This window comes from Babylonia areolata, chromosome 19 (assembly GCF_041734735.1).
Source record: "Babylonia areolata isolate BAREFJ2019XMU chromosome 19, ASM4173473v1, whole genome shotgun sequence".
Taxonomy (NCBI): domain Eukaryota; kingdom Metazoa; phylum Mollusca; class Gastropoda; order Neogastropoda; family Buccinidae; genus Babylonia; species Babylonia areolata.
Genome location: NC_134894.1, coordinates 23,993,715 through 24,012,178, shown reverse-complemented (window position 1 = coordinate 24,012,178; position 18,464 = coordinate 23,993,715). Strand labels below are relative to the sequence as shown.

Below are 18,464 nucleotides of genomic sequence, written 5' to 3'. Positions count from 1 at the left end.
GTGTGTGCGCGTGTGCACACGCATACTCCCAGGCTCTACTCTGTTATGGGGTTGTAAAAGAATCAGCTGGCCTGTCTATCATGGCCCATGCTGCAGGTCCACTTCCATCTCCCGGTCAGTCAAGGTCAGTCTTTTCATTTCTTTTCAAAAACATTTTAATTCCTTTTTTTTTTTTTTTTTTTTTGTTATACATACAGGATGTCATGTTAAAAGTTTGCACACAGACCAGGTCTTTCTGCATCTTCTGTGGATGTGAGACAAATTGTTTGATTTTTGGAATTACACCTGTATGACTGGCATCATTGTTTGATTATTTTCTTTTTCCTCCCCCCCCCCCCCAATGTTTGGCAACATCAGGTGAGAGAGAGAGAGAGAGAGAGAGAGAGAGAGAGAGAGAGAGAGAGAGAGAGAGAGAGAAGGGGGGCAGGGGTGGGTGTGTGTGTGTGTGTGTGGGGGGGGGGGGGCAGAAATGTATGTGCACACACACACTCATTTATCATGACAGTTCAAATCCCTAAAAGTAATATAAAGAGGCAGAACACAGAAGATAAAAGTAAGCATGACATAAGTTTTATTTCTAAAGAAACCTTTTCATGTCAAATCCTTACAAAACTGCACAAAGACACAAATGTACAAAATTCTTCTTCGGTAACCACTGAGCACAGAAGCATATAGCTGTTTCTTCAGCATCACATGTGAATGTTGTTTTAACCCCTTGACTACTGCTGATGAGTATACACGTCATGAAGGGTTGTCTAGTGATAAAATTGAGGTTACAGATCAGGATGTGAGTTCTTTATTCAAACTCCTTCCTCTTGGGATTATGTAATTTTTGTTCAGCAAAATCAATCACTCCACTCAAAACTACACAAGAAGCAGTTCTTTCACTTCAAATTAATGCCACTCTAAATTAATTTTACCAAAGTTCAGCAGTCTAGGGGTTAATCAGGATTTAATAAACAGCTTTGAACACAAAAACAGACAGCTGTTTTTTGTTTTTCAACATCACATGTGACTGTTGTTTTAATCTGTATTTTTAAAGATACATTCTTCAGTAACCACTGACAACCCCCCCACCCCCACTCCAAAACACACACACACACACAGCTGTTTCTTGATGGTCGCATGTGGCTATTATTGTTCTTTGTTGTTAACATATAGCCCTGCTGAACAAACATGGCTTTATCAGGGTTGATAAACTGTAAATACTGATCTTGCAGAGCCTAAAAAAAAGGAGAAGAAAATGAGGCACTAGTACAGCCATATTAATGCAGGTATAAACGTCTGACATGCCTCTAACATTGGCCATTCCATGAATTTTTTTTTTCTAGATGACTCAAACTGAACATAAAAATGATTATACATAATTCACATAATTACATACAACAACAGGCATACATACATAACAGGCAAAAAATGCCAAAGGGCAAATCACACATCCTGGGTGCAAAAATGAGTACAACATAGAAAGAAGGCCCAATTTTCAAGTCCAGAAAATGATTAAAAAAAAAAAAAAAAAGAAAGAAAAAAAAAGAGAAAAAAAGTGAAGGCTTTCTATTTAACATAATATTAGTAAATGGACCAGCAAGGCGGAAAATAGGAAAGGAAGAAACAACAGAAAGAAAAGGGAAAAAGCCAGAAACAAAGACAGTGATAGGAAAGATGAAAATTCCATCACCGAATTTCCATGTGGGGATACATGTGACATTTGTTTTGATCTGAAACTGGAATGTTACACGAGGTGGCAGCTACCCTTCTTTTCGGTTTTCCCTTCAGAGTTTGTGAGCATGTACGACTCAGCTATTGGAGACTTTGGACATCTAGACCGAGATGATTAATGCAGGAGGAGGGGTGGATGCAGTGTACATGGACTTCATGAAAGCCTTTGGTAATGTACCCCATTGCAGATTAGTGGCCAAAATGAAATCCCATGGCATCAGTGGAAAGGTCCTCGAATGGATCAGGGATTTCCTTGCTGACAGGTCACAGCAGGTCATCATAAACAGCGTAAGATCAGAGCAAACAAGGGTGACGAGTGGCATTCCTCAAGGCAGCGTCTTAGGGCCTAACCTCCTTATCATTTACATCAATGACTTGCCTCGCCATGTCCACAGTCATGTTGAGCTTTTTGCGGATTACACTAAGGTCTTCACACGCAGCGACGACAGCAAGTCGAGGGCTACTCTTCAAGAGGATCTAGACCAGCTACAGCAGTGGTCCACAGACTGGCAACTATGCTTTCATCCAGAAAAGTGCAGCGTCTTGAGACTAGGCAGTCCAAAGGAAGCAGCCCCCTACTGCATGAAGGGACGGGACCCCCAGGGAGTGGAGTGCACTCATTGGCTGAAGGAGAGTGACGTCGAGAGAGACCTGGGTGTGCTGGTAGACAAAGATCTGAGCTTCAAGAACCACATGGCAGCCACAACAGCAAAAGCCAACAGAACCCTAGGCGTCATCAGAAGAACCTTTGACCATCTTATGCCAAAAACTTTTGTTTCACTCTACAAGTCACTGGTGAGACCAGCCCTGGAGTATGGCCACTCAGTTTGGCAGCCAAGACACAGGACACTCTGCACTGACCTAGAAGATGTTCAAAGATGAGCAACCCGCCTGATAGGTTCCCTGAAGGAGCTCCCCTACCCAGAACGTCTTGCTAGCCTGAAACTACCTAGCCTGGAGCATCGTCGTAAAAGAGGTGACATGATCGATGTATACAGATACGTCCACAGAATTTATGACACAGATAGACCAGTGCTCCACGTCTTCCAAGGCAGGGATACCCGGGGAAACAGCCTTAACTCTTTCATCCCTGCAGCACGGTTTTCCGGTTTACAGGATTTTTACCTTTCATTCCTGGAGGCCGGAAAACCGTGCAGCAGAGAATTCCCCCTTTCCTTCCTGCAGCCCGGAAAATCGGTTCTCGCGGTAAGCGCTTTGAACTTCCCGCGAGTCGCGTCATCAGTACGCGTCATCTATCCTTGACCGGGTCACTAGCGGGGCAGTGTTTATGAGTGGAATGGATGCCAGACACCCCCTTCCCCCTCCCTAGGCCGTGGGAAAGTGGGCGCCGCTACATTCTTGCTGATGTGCTGTGTAGACACACGGGCACAGAAAAACGGAATGTGTATAAAGTTCGGATTGTGACCAGTTTTCTGATGATGAGTTTCACAACGCTCTAACAGATAATGATTTCGATCTGTTTCAAATGAATGACAAGGAGAGAGTGCAATTAGCTGTTGCTACAGAAGCACAGATGGCGGGTGGTGAAAAGTTAAAAAAGTAAGCAGTGTAAAAAATTGTTGTGTATACTTGTGCAGTAACTGGCATGACTGCTTCAAGGTATATCACACACGTGTCACCTTTGTGTGGCATATTACGTGATGATTGTGACATGGACATGCGTATTTAGAGACAGTATTGTTTCTGAATAGTTTTTGTTCAAGAATTGTATAGATAATGAACTGATTCTGGCTCAGTGACTGCTAGTGTAGTGAAAGGCATATAATATTCTCTTTGAGACAAGGTTCAAATCATTCATGTGATAAGGACAATAGTAGTGACAATTGTGACAGTTTTTCGTGGATATGACTAGCAGTGTGGCACTGAGATACATGCGAGGCACTACTCGGTAAGTACCTGCATGATGTGCATACTCTGCAAGCAAAACACTGTCCTGCATGTAGTACATAGTTGTATGCATTGTGTTTGACCCCAAAGTCACCTGTTTTACACCTGAGTGTCACCAGAGATGTCACCCTATAGTGTCAACAGGGTCTCAGACAACTTCTCACATCAATTCTGAACACAACAGTATATGACAATCTTAGTGTACTGTAATGAGCCGCGTTACCGTAAGCCTCCAAAATAAGTACCCTGCTTCATACTTTCTTTCTCTTCTCTAAATCCTGGAATGAAGGGAATATGCGAATGGTAGGGATCTCAGAACAAGGGGGAGTAATGGTTCATAGAAAAATAGTAACGAAAGAGTTAAGCTGGCTATGGGACACTGCAGGCTGAACCTACGTGCTGGCTACTTCTCCCAACAGTCACAGTATGGAATAACCTTCCTGACAGTGTTGTAACCGCCCCATCTGTCAATACATTCAAAAACAGGCTGGATGCACACTGGAGGAGTGTACCCACTCTCTACAACCCAGAATGCTACTACTAGTCTGTGCCACGCATGCCACACACAGTCTAATGTGTAGTATTTTCTTTTTCCTGGAACGGTGAACAGGCCTGGTAGGCCTTCTACACCGCAAGAATCAAGTATCAAGTAAATCTGAGCAAAAAATAGCACAATCTGGAGCAATTGCTGCATGATTTAAGACACAAATAACATGATCTACGCCCCTCATTCTTGTTACAAAACTGACCACTCAATTCACACAAGCACACAGCCACACACGAGAGAGAATAACATAATAACAAACACACAGGTCTGTAGAAGGCTTGGTCTTAATACTACTGAGTTGATATGCAGTTCATTCTCAATGTGTGTGTGTGTGTGTGTGTGTGTGTGTGTGTGTGTGTGTGTGTGTGTTGCAGGTACATGTGTTCCATGTGTGTGTCTACATGTAAACAGAAGTACATATTTGTGGATTTGAACACACATGTTAGCTCTGTGTGTGTGTGTGTGTGTGTGAGTGTGTGTGTATGTGTTAGTGTGTGTTAGTGTGTGTTAGTGTGTGTGTGTGTGTGTGTGTGTGTGTGTGTGTGTGTGTGTGTTGCAGGTACATGTGTTCCATGTGTGTGTTTATGTGTAAACAGGACTACACATTTGTGGATTTGAACACACGTTAGCTGTGTGTGTGTGTGTGTGTGTGTGTGTCTGTGTGAAAGAGATGGAGGAAGAAGTCGGCATAACAAAAAAGACCCAAAACATCAAAGTTAAGAAACAGAAGTTCACTGATGCATATTTTGAAGTGTCTGCTCCAAAGTAAAAGAGTTTATAGGATTATTGTTTATTTGTTTGTTTTATTTTCTGACTCATTCTCTACAAGGAAATGGGAGAGAATTTTGAACAAGAGTGTGAAAAGTGTGCAAAAGGTAAAAATGTGATGAGGGAATGTGATATATATATATATATATATATATATATATATATATATATATATATATATATATATATATATATATATATAAACCCACACAAAAGAACACTTCTGAACCTTTACATTGGTACTTTGCTTATTGAACTTATTTTGCTTTCACTGAAAAGTTCCGACAAATGTGAAACATGCGATGTTACATTTTTTTCGATGTAAAAGAACAAACAATAAAAGACACCACAAACACACGTTCTCTCACTATCATCCACCATCCCAAAGTATAAAGTTAAAACAAACGACATTATGTATACAGCCAACCGGGCTCCTACAACGTAAAATATGAAGGTCAAAAGACGTATCAGGCAACCACACTAGGCAAACAGGGGCCATAAGACAGAGGAGGCGATGGGAGGAATGAGGATAGCGGTGAGCAGCGAAGACAACAGGTTGACGCTGTGATTGTCCAGCAAAGCGACACCGCTGATGTGTTTCACGTCCGAACCTGGAACCTCTACTATCTTATCCTCTGTATGGCTGTAACCTGAAACACACACACACACACACACACACAGATTTCTTAAAATTAATCAACCAATCAGTCAATCAATCAAATATATCTGTGGAAATATCAAAATAAATTCATGCAATCACAGGTTTATAATAAACACTACATAATCTGATCAGACACACCATAAAAAGAGATTTAAAACTAGTCAAATAAACATCCACTATAAATGTTGATGGACTAAAAAAAAGCAACACACACACACACACACAGAGATTTGTTAACATGTGCACATACACAAGCAAGCACACACATACAGACACAGATGCACACACAGATGTTCTGTAAACACTAGTAAATAACACACACACACAGAGAAATGTGTGACACATCCACATACCCACCCACCCACTCACCCATTCCCTCTCAAACAAAATATCTATACTCAAAAGCAACAGTAAAAGGAATAAATATACCTAGACTTAAAATACATAACACACAACTAAAAAAGAAGAGGAAGAAAAAAAAAAAAGCAACTGGGTATGAGTCCACTTCTGACATCACTGTCAAATCTGGAACATCTCCCTTTCTAAACTGACATTATTTTCACAAAACCAGTACTCCCAAACTGGAGTGGCAGCCTAGTGGTAATATGCCTGACTAGGAAGCAAGTGTTCATGGGTTCGAGTCTATTTAAGGACAGAGATTTTCATTTCCCTTCAACACATAAAATAACCCATGGCAATAAAAGATATTTTCCCTGGCAAAATTCTGTAGAAAAATGTACAATGATGAAAAACAAACATACTTCCAGACAGTAAAATAGAATAAAGAAAAAAAAGATGTGTCACTCCACTGTGGCAACATGCTTTCCATAGGGAGAGTAAGCAGCCATAATTTCAAACACACACACAGAAATCTTTAGTGACAAAAAGTAGGTAGTTGGTGAAATAGGTCATACTTCTTCTATCCTGTATACTCCGACCGAAGGGGCAACACATTAAGGGCAGCAAATTAAGAAGTTTCTGTATTTCATCTAATATAATATCCCCCAAAACGGAGCATGGCAACCTACATGGCAGGGTAAAAACGGTCATACATGTAAAACCCGCTCATGTACATACAAGTGAATGTGGGAGTTGCAGCCCACGAACGAAGAAGAAAAAGGAGAACTGAACACAATACAATACAATACAATACGATACCACAGAATACTACAGAATACCATACACTACCACAGAATACAATAAAAAAAACATTACAACACAACACAAGTACAAATTTCTCAGTCTCTTACCTGAGTATTGGCAAGTGGCTCCTATCAGGGAGTCTATGACAGACCCCATCAGACCGGCCAGAGCCCCAGTCAGGATCAGGGGCCACTGGGGAGGGGTTCTGTGCAGTGGCACGTCGGCCACAAGCCGCAGGGTGACGTAGTATCCCAGTCCCACCACCAGGCCCCCAACTGCACTGGCGATGGTGCCCATGACTGACACTCCCCCGTTTGTCCCTGGAAAAGGATGTGACAGGTGTGATGAATGATGATTATACTGTGGATTTATGTAGTGCCTATTCTCTATATAGGGTTGTAGGCGTTTTACAAAAACAGGTGAACAGACACGTGCACACACATAAACACACACACACACACACACGGTCACATGCTCACACACGTTCACACACACACACCACACACAGTGTTGACATTTTTACGTGCCCAATACAAATCAAGTTCATTCACTCACATACAACTAAAACTGCCTTCATATACGCATACATCTTGGACATGAAATGCAGCATGCAGAAGTAAAAAATACTCAAGTAAATAAGTACATACATTCAAGACTACCTTTATATACACATACATCTTGGACGTAAAATGCAGCTTGCTGAAGTAAAAATACTCAGGCATATAATCACATACAACTTAGTCTGCCTTTACGATCACATACATCTCGCTGACACAAAATACAGCATGCTTGAGTATCATTCCTCATCACATAAAACCAAGACTGCCTCTACATTCACATACATAAAACACAGCACTCTAAAGCATCATACCTGACCAAGTATAAAATGTAGCTTGCTAAAGTATAATACCTCATCATGTAAAATCAAGACTGCCTTTACATTCACACAAATAAAATGCAGCCGGCCAAAGTACCCCAGGAACATCGCGTAGTGATGTGATGATACAGGAACTACCCATGCCCAACATGGGCACAATCTATGTAAAATACAGCACACTACAGTAGCATACCCCGAGGAACAATGCGATGTGATGAGTCGGGAACTACCCATGCCAAAGATGGGCACAACCTACATAAAATGCAGCAAACTAAAGTAGCATACCCCGAGGAACAACGCATAGCGATGTGATGAGTCGGGAACTACCCGCGCACAAGACGGGCACAACCTACATAAAATGCAGAACACCTAAGTGCCATACCCCGAGGAACAGCACGTAGCGATGTGATGAGCCGGGGACTGCCTGCACCCAAGACGCTGCCGAACTCTGAGGCGAAGGTGTCCCCGCAGCAGCAGGCGAGGGATGCCAGAATGGCCATGGCAAACCAGGAGGGCTCGTAGTGCCGGGAGAAGTCGATGTGCAGCTCCACGCATCCCACCTCCATCAGGTACAGCACTGCCAGCCACGCTGCCACACCCCCGTTACACATCACCTGCTTCCAGTCCCTCTGTCCACCTGGCCAACAGGTGTGGTGGATGGTTGAAAGAAATGATTTGTTTTTATTATTTATTATACTATATATGTACACACACACACATGCACACACACACACACACACAGATATATAACATTAAATACACCAAAACATAATAATCACCATCACAAAAAAGCTAGTTTCAGTTTTCAGTTTGAAGGTGTCAAAGCGGTATGTCACACAAATGGTAGTTGTCTAATGTTGGCAACTTTGCCTATCCCGTACTGCTGGAAGCCCCAACCAGCCTAACAGGGGCTCTTGGCTGAAGTCATCTCTACCACTCCCTGGGATGTTGTCTCTCCGATGTACTGAGTGGGTCTGATATGTCACAACATATTTGCTTTAAATGTATGAAGGAACTGCCCCCCAGTCCCTCCAAAAATACAAAACAAAAAAACAAACAAACCAGGACCTGATGCCTATCCCAAGCAAATACCAAATGCACTGTCAGGCATTGATTTGGCTTGAGAGCCTATCTTAGGTTTGTATAAAACAAAACCAACAAGAGAGGCAAGGCCTTCAAGACTCACTTGTGATACACTAAAAAAAAAATCCAAGCTTTTTATGTATTGAGTATAATTTCAAAATGTAATGTTTAAGATGAGAAAGATCAGTTTAAAGGAAATTAAGTCCCCTTGCATTAATTACAGAGTAATTTCCCTTTTTTACTATCTGCACCAAAATGTTTGCAAAATAAAGAAAGCTTCCATGCTTAGCAAAAGAAGTTCCTGTTTGAACAAAAAATGATAATAATGACTGCTCTTGTTGTTGGGTCAGAATATCAGATCAAAGTGCCAAGTTTAGAGAATACAAAAAATATAAATATAACAGTAAATGCAGTCTGCATATAATTAGGCTTCATTATTTTTTTTGGTGCCCATCCCAAAGGTGCAATATTGTTTTAAACAAGATGACTGGAAAGAACTGAATTTTTCCTATTTTTATGCCTAATTTGGTGTCAACTGACAAAGTATTTGCAGAGAAAATGTCAATGTTAAAGTTTACCACGGACACACAGACACACGGACACACACACACACACACACACACAGACAACCGAACACCGGGTTAAAACATAGACTCACTTTGTTTACACAAGTGAGTCAAAAAACAACCTCCCCCCACTCCCCCCCAAAAGAAGAAGAAGAAGAAGAAGAAAAAAAACCCAATTAAACAAAATAAACAAAATAATCAACAATGCAATAAAATATAATGAAATGAAAGATAAGTAGGAGGTAAATGATTGAAATATAAAGAGAGGAAGAGGAAGACGGAAAAAAAAGAGAGTAAACAGGGTTGCATTTTTCTATTTCTTTTTTCTTTCACCATTCCCACATTCCAAACTCTAGTTACTACTATCAATTTAAACTAAACTTTATAATGTAACCACTCAAAATGTTAGTAATAAAAGGGAAAAACAAAGAACCTTTCAAAAATTCAGTGAAAGGAGATAATTTTTAAGGGTCACAAAAATCATGCAGATGGTCTCTGTCTAGACCATCATTTGCATAAAAAAAAGGGGAAAAAAAAAGTTAACATGACAATTGTTACCTGGACATATGTAAACACTTTCTGTAATTACTCAAATACAAATAACAAGCCCACAGGTAGCACTGGCTTTGACATCATGACAAGGAAGCACTTCTCATGGCAGATATCTGGTGTGAGCTTCTAATGTTATCTTGCTCTGTCTACTGTCCTATTGGAAAATCTGGGTAGTCATCATCTGGACGGTTAATTCTTAAAGAATAAAAGACAATATTTTGCTATCACTTTTCTTCATATGCCTAGACAGACGATTTTCTAACTTTTCCACACTATGTGCAGAAAAATGGGCATAAAACTTTCTACTAGTTTTCCTTTCATTTTCTTTTATTCTTTCTTCCTCCCCCCCCTCCCCGCACCTCCCCCTCCCCCCCCAGGCTCCTCCCCACCATCTTTAGTTCAAAACAAAAACGTGTAGATAAGATGTTTCCCTATCTGTTTTCACACACTGCATGCAGTACAAAAGGCATGAAAATAACATTTCTTCTAATTTTCTTTCCTTTTTTCACCCCCACCCCCACTCCTTTCTTTATATCAAAACAGAAATGTATTATTGTTGTGCTTACCTTCCTTATAGTTGTCTTCAAGTTTTCGCTTCAGATGAGACCTGAATTTGGTCGCTTTGGAGCCGCTGATGAAAAACGCCAACAAGGCACTAAAAAAGCACAGGCTGCTCAGCGTCAGCAGAAATCCAACCAGCAAACCTGAAAATGTGCGAACAATCAATTAACACACACACAGACACACGGAGCACGTCACACACGCACACACACAGACACACAGAGCACATCTATGTGTGTTCTGACACACAAACACACACACACACACGTGATGATGGTGCACACATACAGAAACACACACGCACAGCCCCCCCCCCTCCCCCCTACACGTGCAATTTTTTTCATTTGCAACCTCATTGGTGAAAAGAAAAAGAATTGTCCCCAGATCTATATAATTCATGGCTTATGAGGGTATACTGAAGTTGTAGCAAAAAAAAAAAAAAAAAAAAAAATCTATGAACACATGATATACTTTCATTAAACACAGCTATATCGAATATTCTGGTACAGAAATAATCCAAAGTGCTTTGCTTTAAGTTATGATTTCTTATGCGTGCTGTTTCTTTACCTGCAAGAGCACCTGACAGACAAAGGCTTTTCTTGCGTAAGCCATACACAGCCATATAGAATGGAGCAAAGACTGCCATCAGACATCGCCATGGTTCCGGAAAATAAAAGCCTGGAATGAAATTGACATACAAATTAAGCAGCTTACAGCACATTTGAAATATAACATGTACTTATGAATCATCAATTTAGTCGATCAGATCTATTCTTCAACTCTTCAATTTGGAAGGTTAGCCGTTATCCTTGACTACTGTTGACCTGTGTGTGCAGAGGTGTAAGATAAAACATAGAAATAGGTCTGTTTGGGACAATGAAAGGATAGAAGAGGGTCTAAAGCAGCCTCAGCACCCCAACTGCACATCCATTAGTTCAGGTCCAGCTTCATATTTTGTTTGTTGATCCATTCATGCAGACTTATGTAGAACAACTAGTGGGCAAAACCTCCAAAATAGTTCAGATTGTCATGTTAAAAAAGCAAAAATTAAAGACAATAATGTCGAAAGCATAATTATTTTGCAATTCATTATAATTTCACCATAGACATGAGGTGTGTGTGTGTGTGTGTGTGCGTGCGTGCGTGCGTGCGTGTGTGTGTGTGTGTGTGTGTGTGTGTGTGTGTGTGTGTGTGTGTGTGTGTGTGTGTGTGTGTGTGAAAACACACACGCAAAGTAGCATGCATGTTTATCTCCAGAAAATCTCACCACGACCTGACTCGAAGAGCCAGCTGCTGAGCCAGAACAGCGAAGTCACAGGAATCAGAACCAACAATGCCAGTGCCAGCATTCTGCTTCAAACACAACTTCTCCAATCGCTAATGACGCAAAATCAGTATCCTAAATCAAAAACTGCACGGCCAAATTCACGCCACACCACTTACGGACCTTCAAAACGTCACATGTGCACACATACCCGACTTGACAACGAGTAAGACCACGAGAAAGCGAAAGGACAGTCCCGTGAGCTTCCGGTACCAGTTTGAAGAGTGAACAATCTAAGAATATTCCATTTTCGCGAAGTGATGTTTGTATTGTGATGAATGAATAAATGAACGAATGAAACTTTTGAAGTTTTGGTGCCACGTGCGGAATTCTTGCCTCTCCCCGTATGTCTGTCAAGATGTCTCCAATAGTAAATTGCTGTTCACCTTTCTTGATTCTGCAACATATACCTACAAATGGACAATGCAAACATTCAATGAATACGAAAAAAATAATACGTGAATAGCCGGTTCAACAACAGACTATGAATCATATTTGTACTTGAAGGGAACAACAATTACGAGTAGAATCAGAGAGAGAGAGAGAGAGAGAGAGAGAGAGAGATATCCAGAGGTTATGGTGATTTCATTGGATAAGAAATCTCGCGTACCAGGTAAAGGGAGAAAATCCAGGTAATGACAACAGCAGAGGAATTGTTTTGATAGCCTCCCATGAATGCACTTCCGATGCACTATGTGCACATTGATTTTCCATTTCGCTATCCCTCACACCCCCGCACCTACACCCTTTACACACACACACACACACACACACACACACACACACACACACACACACACACACACACACACACACACACACACACACACACACACACACATATTACGCATCTGATATTCAGTACTGAACAAAGACTGAAATATCAAGTAAACAAAGAAAAACATAAATGCCAAAAATTCAGACATGATATCACGTTTATCGAACATTCAAATGCAAGATGAAATGTCCATGCTTTTGATTACGTTACGATGGGTGTTGGTTGGTCATTAATCTAACGTCTGTTCACTAAAGTGATTTTAGACGGAAAAAAAAAAAAAGAAAAGAAAAAAGAAAGAAAAAAAGAAAAGAAAAAAAAAAGTGTGCAGTGTATGTGTTTGTATGTATGGGAACGTATTCGAACTGTTTCATATTACAAATGTGGAATGGAGAGGAAATTTGGGGAATGGAAACACACTAAGGAAACCAATTAATTAACCACAAATTCGTCCATCTAAAGGTCACATAGCAGTTGTGATGACGAACAACAGACGGGCGCGGGAGACGGGACCCGAGCATGGAATATGGTAGAAGTCAATAAATCAGAGTTCAACCTGATTTCAAGAGTCATTTGTGTATGCCAGAACTAGAACCCGTAGTCCTAACGGTCAAAACGAGAAAAGAACCGTAAAATCAACTAACTTGTTAAAACAGGTAAGAGTCAAACGTTAGAATACTTATCGGTAATGATATGCGAATTTGTAATTTTCTGTCCACAAAAGCATACAATATTTTGGTATATTTTGTTTTGAAGGCATTCAGTTTTCCATCTATACATAAGAATCTGTATTCCTTTACTGACGCAGAACTGAATGGTTATTGTGTCAATGTCAAACTCTGTGTGATTATTTTCATATCTTTTAAGGTAATGTTGGAATATATCCCAAGCAAAGTTATCTACAAGAGTATAACATTCCTGTAGCGACAGAGGAAGGTGTATGTCATTTAATTCTACTATGTTCTTTGCTCACCTTTTCGCTGCTATGTCAACTTGACCTTATCATTGAAGTGAAAAGAACTATGAGAGGTTATCTCTGTACCTCGAATTGAAAGAAAGTGAATTAGATGGCTTCAGTTATTTCTGATATAATTTCTGATCGTGTTTGCAATTTTAACGATTCAAGAGCTTGATATTTTAAAATCTGGTATTGTATAGGCCGAGCCTGTTTTATCAGTTTTTGATTAATGAACCATCTGTGTATATTTTCAAATAATTTGGATAATCGTTTTCAATGTGACATTAAACATGGTTTAGTGTGTAGTTTTTTCATGCAGAAACTTTCTTGACAAACAGTAGTCATAGAAAAGATGCATCAGAATGAAAGAATTGTTCAGCTGAATTGGAATGGTAACTATACTGCCGCGCCTTATATCGATGATATTGGAGCCATCAAAATATCGTGTAGCTCGGATAGGCCTATATCCATCACTTGACATGCGCACAGTGACAATGGAAAGTTATTTGTTATTCATAACCGACATAGTCTTTCAAGTTTATTGTCTTGAATATGCTACATTGTCACAGAATAACAGGACAATACAGATCAAATATATTCATGTTTGCCTCGATGTTGTCATTAATGTTGTAAAGCCACCCGTCAACTTAATCAACAAGTACAACGTGACAAGATTTTCTCCCCCTTAAACCTGACTGTTTTTTGTGCCAGAGACTGAAAATTTCAACTTGCTGATATATATGCTTTTATCTATACATACGTATTTTTTTTTTAATGGTTTGGACAACCTAGACAGGATAGAAATGGGTCTAATTTTTCAGTTTTCAAGAGAGAGAGAGAGCGCACGTGCTTGATTGCATGCGTGCTCTCTCTCTCTCTCTCTCTCTCGCAACACGACTGTGTGTGTTTCCATCCACTAAACCGTTCAGTGTTGACGCAGAATAGCGGATCGATCAGTGTGAGTACTTAAAAAAAATAACAGTTGCTGCAGTAAAGCTGACAAAATGCATGGGAAGAGAAGCCTTTTCACTGAATACAGTTAACGCCGTGCTTCATTCGCTGATTCCCCCATTGTCTCCCACACTTTCCTCTTTCACGTGGCGAGATGACACGGCCACTTCCCAAAGCGGTTTTCCACACAGCGCAATCTGCTGATTGGTTCGGAACGATTTTCTAATCATCTTCAATGGAAGGGCTTTATCTGGTATGCAAGTAGGCCTTCGGCATTCTTGTCAGAGGTAGTGGCTGCAGATCCGTATCAAAAGCGCACCCGACCCCCCTCCCCCACTCCCCCCCCAAATCCAACAACAACAAAAACAAACAAAAACAACAAAAAACAACAACAAAACAACAACAAAAACAAACAGACAAACAACAAAAACAAAACAACAAACCACACACACACACACACACACACACACACACACACAAGCAGTAACCAAACCACACAGGTGGACCATTTTTTTTCTCACGTTTTCCGTTATCACTGAAAAAACTGTGTAAAAAACGATTCTTGTTGAAGTCGGCCAGGAGCGAAATAAGATATGATCCCCCGCCCCCCAGCCCCTGTCCCCCTCCCAATAAAAGCGACGATAACAACAAAATAACAACTATAACAATAAACAAGAGAGAGAGAGAGAGAGAGAGAGAGAGAGAGAGAGTAGAGGCGTCTTGAGGACCTCGACCAGAAACGTCAATTCCACAAAGACAAGAAACGAGACCTGCCCACAGTGCGGCCGTGTTTGTGCGTGTGCCTTTGCGTTTGGGCTGCGTTATTTCCGGAGTCAGCGCCGTCTTCATTGTCACGATGGAGTTTTATGTTGATGACAGTGACCAACCAAGGTATCAAATCAAGTCAGAGAAATCAACACCTGATCGTGTTGCTTGTGCTCACAACACGAACATAAATACATACATTTCAAGAGACATGCGCTAGTTATTCAAAGGGATGGCATAAATCAGACGAACGCGTCTCATAACATTTTACATAATTCCGAACAGTTAGCCGTATCGGATTAAAAAAAAAAAATCGTAAGGCACACGTACTTGTTTAAGAACGAACAGAGAATTACATTGGCACATCAAAGAACATCTTACACATTAAACATGAATTATCAGTAAAAACAGGGGGCGATAGAAGACACCAAAACACAGTTAACTACATAAAAATAATTAATAAAGAAAATCTCTTACTTTCTCCTATTCATTTTTGTCTGTATAATTAATCATCTCTACCTATAATCTTTACCCACCTGTCAGCTCCCAAATCACTTCTACCGCCCCTCGCACACCCTCCCCCTCATCATCACCTCACACTCCTCTTTCAGTCAAGTCACGCCACCTGTCACCCTCAGTCACACAATGTCACTGTCTCCGTTCACATTCAACGTCGTGAAGATAATTACCATCACTGAGATCGTCTGCGTCTCCGCGAGATTTCAATCAGCGTGGTGTGTTGCTTCTAACCTCGCTTTGTGTTGTGGCCATGGTGATGACACCATGGGGGGGGGGGGGGGGGGGGGGGGTACACGCTATATGACGAACAATACCCGGACCGGTTCTATTCACGGTCGTCCACATTCGTATAGAGAGCTGAATTTTTTTTCCTGGAGAACCCCCGAAAACGGAGTATGGCTTCCTACATGGCGAGGTAAAAACGGTCATACAGTAATAGCCCACTCGTGTAGATAAGAGTGAGCGTGGGAGTTGCAGCCCACGAACAAACGAAGAAGAAGAAGAAGAAGAAGAATTTCCTGGAGAAATTTCCGACACATTTGGTGCTATCATGTGAAATATCAGGACTACCGGGTTTGGCTCACTTTGACTTTGACCCGCCATTCTCCCTCAGCATGGATAATCAGGACTGGCTAAAGTAATTTAACCTCGGGTTTTTTTTCGGCCCGCGGCTGACTCCCACCCAGAGCTGAGTGCTGTGGGCTTAAGTGTGAAGACTGGGATCACTCAGTCGAGTTTCAACCACTTCACACATGCGTCTTTGGGTTTGTCGCTCAAATTTCCTGATCGACCCTGCAAGTGTCTGTATTTCTCATGCCTGGTCAACGCCTGGATATCATATATGACAGGAAGCATCTAGCACAGCCTTGTCACGTTGCCCCAAACCGAACATGGACAGCCATAGAGGCATCGTAATCCTCCTCCTCCTCAGCCATCATTAGAATAGAATATATTGTCCCAGATTCTGTGGCCTTTCATGCACTACTCTCATGGTAACCTCGGTTTTGATCCCCTTCCACTTCCATGCTAAGGACGAGTCCCTGTCAGTCTTCAGTGTTGGCAAATTCATGGGGGACTGTCAATGGAGGGACGTGGTGGCGGTCTCTACTCTGGAGCAGAGTCGTCAGAAAGGGACTTAGGAGGTGGTGTCCTGTGTATATGAAATCAGAACAGGCACTGCTGAACATTACCGATGTGACTGGCTCAGAAGCAATGCAGGGTCACCTCTGGTGTGTGGGATCTAGGCGACCTAACACCCATAGTTCCCTGTGGGACTGCAATGGACGGACCCGGGTGTGGCTGTATATAATGGGGGATTCGGAATGAGCGGCGTGGGAGTGATGTCACTGAAACGTTCCAAGTGATGGGGCGACAAAAAAGTACCTCATTTATCTGACCTGTTTGTTAAAAGCAGAAAAAAAAAGCAAACAAAAAAAATCTCACCTTGTTCGAACTGTCCAGCTTCGCTCTCACGGAGACCAGACTGTGCAGCAATTCAACTCTTCGTCAATGCCCCGTAGAATGGGTTTGTCACAATGTCTATCCGTTATCTTATTTCTAAAGTATTAGAAGATGATGAAATAACAAATGAAGCGTTCAAACTCACGACATCCGAAATTGATAAATGTCATACAATATGAATTAAGCGATTCAATCCAAATTTAACTCGCCAGATACATGCTGCGAAAGAATTTGGGGTCAAAGTACACATTTTATTTAACTATTTAGGAGAATTATTCTACAGACCAGTCTTTTTTCTGTGTGGCTCAAAGTTGTTCAGCCTGGCGAAAGTGGTGCAGTAAATCTGACAGCTCTGGATGAAACATGCTGAAGGATATAACTGGGTTTGGGTCAGTCAAAATACAGCCAGAACAAGCAGTCCTAATGTTACTCAATCACTTGTCACGTACACATGCACGAACGCGAATCAGACCGGTCAGGGATTGAAAGAAACGAAGGGTGATAATTGTTTTCGTTTCGGCACTGGCTTAAAGAACAGAGAACGAAAAAGGAAAGCGAATTCAACAGCCATCCTGATTCGCTTTTGGAGACGGTGGTCCTGACATTCTTGGTGCATGGCGCCTGGTCTAGTTGTGTGCACATTTTGGACACAAGAGGAACGACTGTTTGCTCCAGGATTAGGTATTGCCAGCTGTGTTCGAAGGTTCTTTTACTGTCGTCTGTATGGGGATGGCTACACACACACACACACACACACACACACACACACACACACACACACACACACACACACACACAAACACACACACACAGAGACAGAGACACAGACAGAGACACAGACACACACAGACAAACACACACACACACACACTCACACACACACCATACATACCATAAGATCGTTTTCATTTAATTTCACCTCTCTTTCTCAGAAACATTACATGATGGCTGTTTGTCTTTCTCTGTCTCTGTCTCTTTCTGTCTGTCTCTCAACCACCCACCCACCAACAGTACGCATGCGAGCACGTGTATTTTTTTCATTTTTTTTTCCAACTCCGTCCGAAAGTTATAACGCAAAGCAAACATAATGTTAACAATAATGCTCGTGAATGCCATTTCCCCCAATAAATCTCTGCTCATTGCACAAAAGTTTCGGTCATAATTTCATTTAATTTCCTTCATGGAGGAAGTGGAACAGACAGAGTGTGTTAATGTATATCTTTTCTTGCGCTATCATGAGATTTGATTTTAAGTTTTAGAAGCGCCCAGAGGAGTTTTCAATTATGATAGTCGGCTTCACTTTGACGTCAGTTAAATATTGAACTA

General features: G+C 41.3%; 1 protein-coding gene across 2 annotated transcripts; it reads right to left on the bottom strand.

The window, feature by feature from the left end:
* Window positions 1–560: 560 nt before the first annotated feature.
* LOC143293549 (transmembrane protein 19-like) lies at window positions 561–11,879 on the bottom strand. Of its 2 annotated transcripts, none has more exons than XM_076604481.1 (6): window positions 11,653–11,879; window positions 10,953–11,063; window positions 10,391–10,528; window positions 8,006–8,260; window positions 6,854–7,066; window positions 561–5,592 (listed from the first exon to the last, which is right to left on the bottom strand). In XM_076604481.1, the coding sequence occupies exons 1-6, from the start codon at window positions 11,732–11,734 to the stop codon at window positions 5,423–5,425; spliced, it is 969 nt and encodes a 322-aa protein (XP_076460596.1). In that variant the 5' UTR covers window positions 11,735–11,879; the 3' UTR covers window positions 561–5,422. The 2 variants fall into 2 exon arrangements, with proteins under 2 accessions (XP_076460596.1, XP_076460597.1); XM_076604482.1 differs by having other exon boundaries at window positions 11,659–11,879.
* Window positions 11,880–18,464: the final 6,585 nt, after the last annotated feature.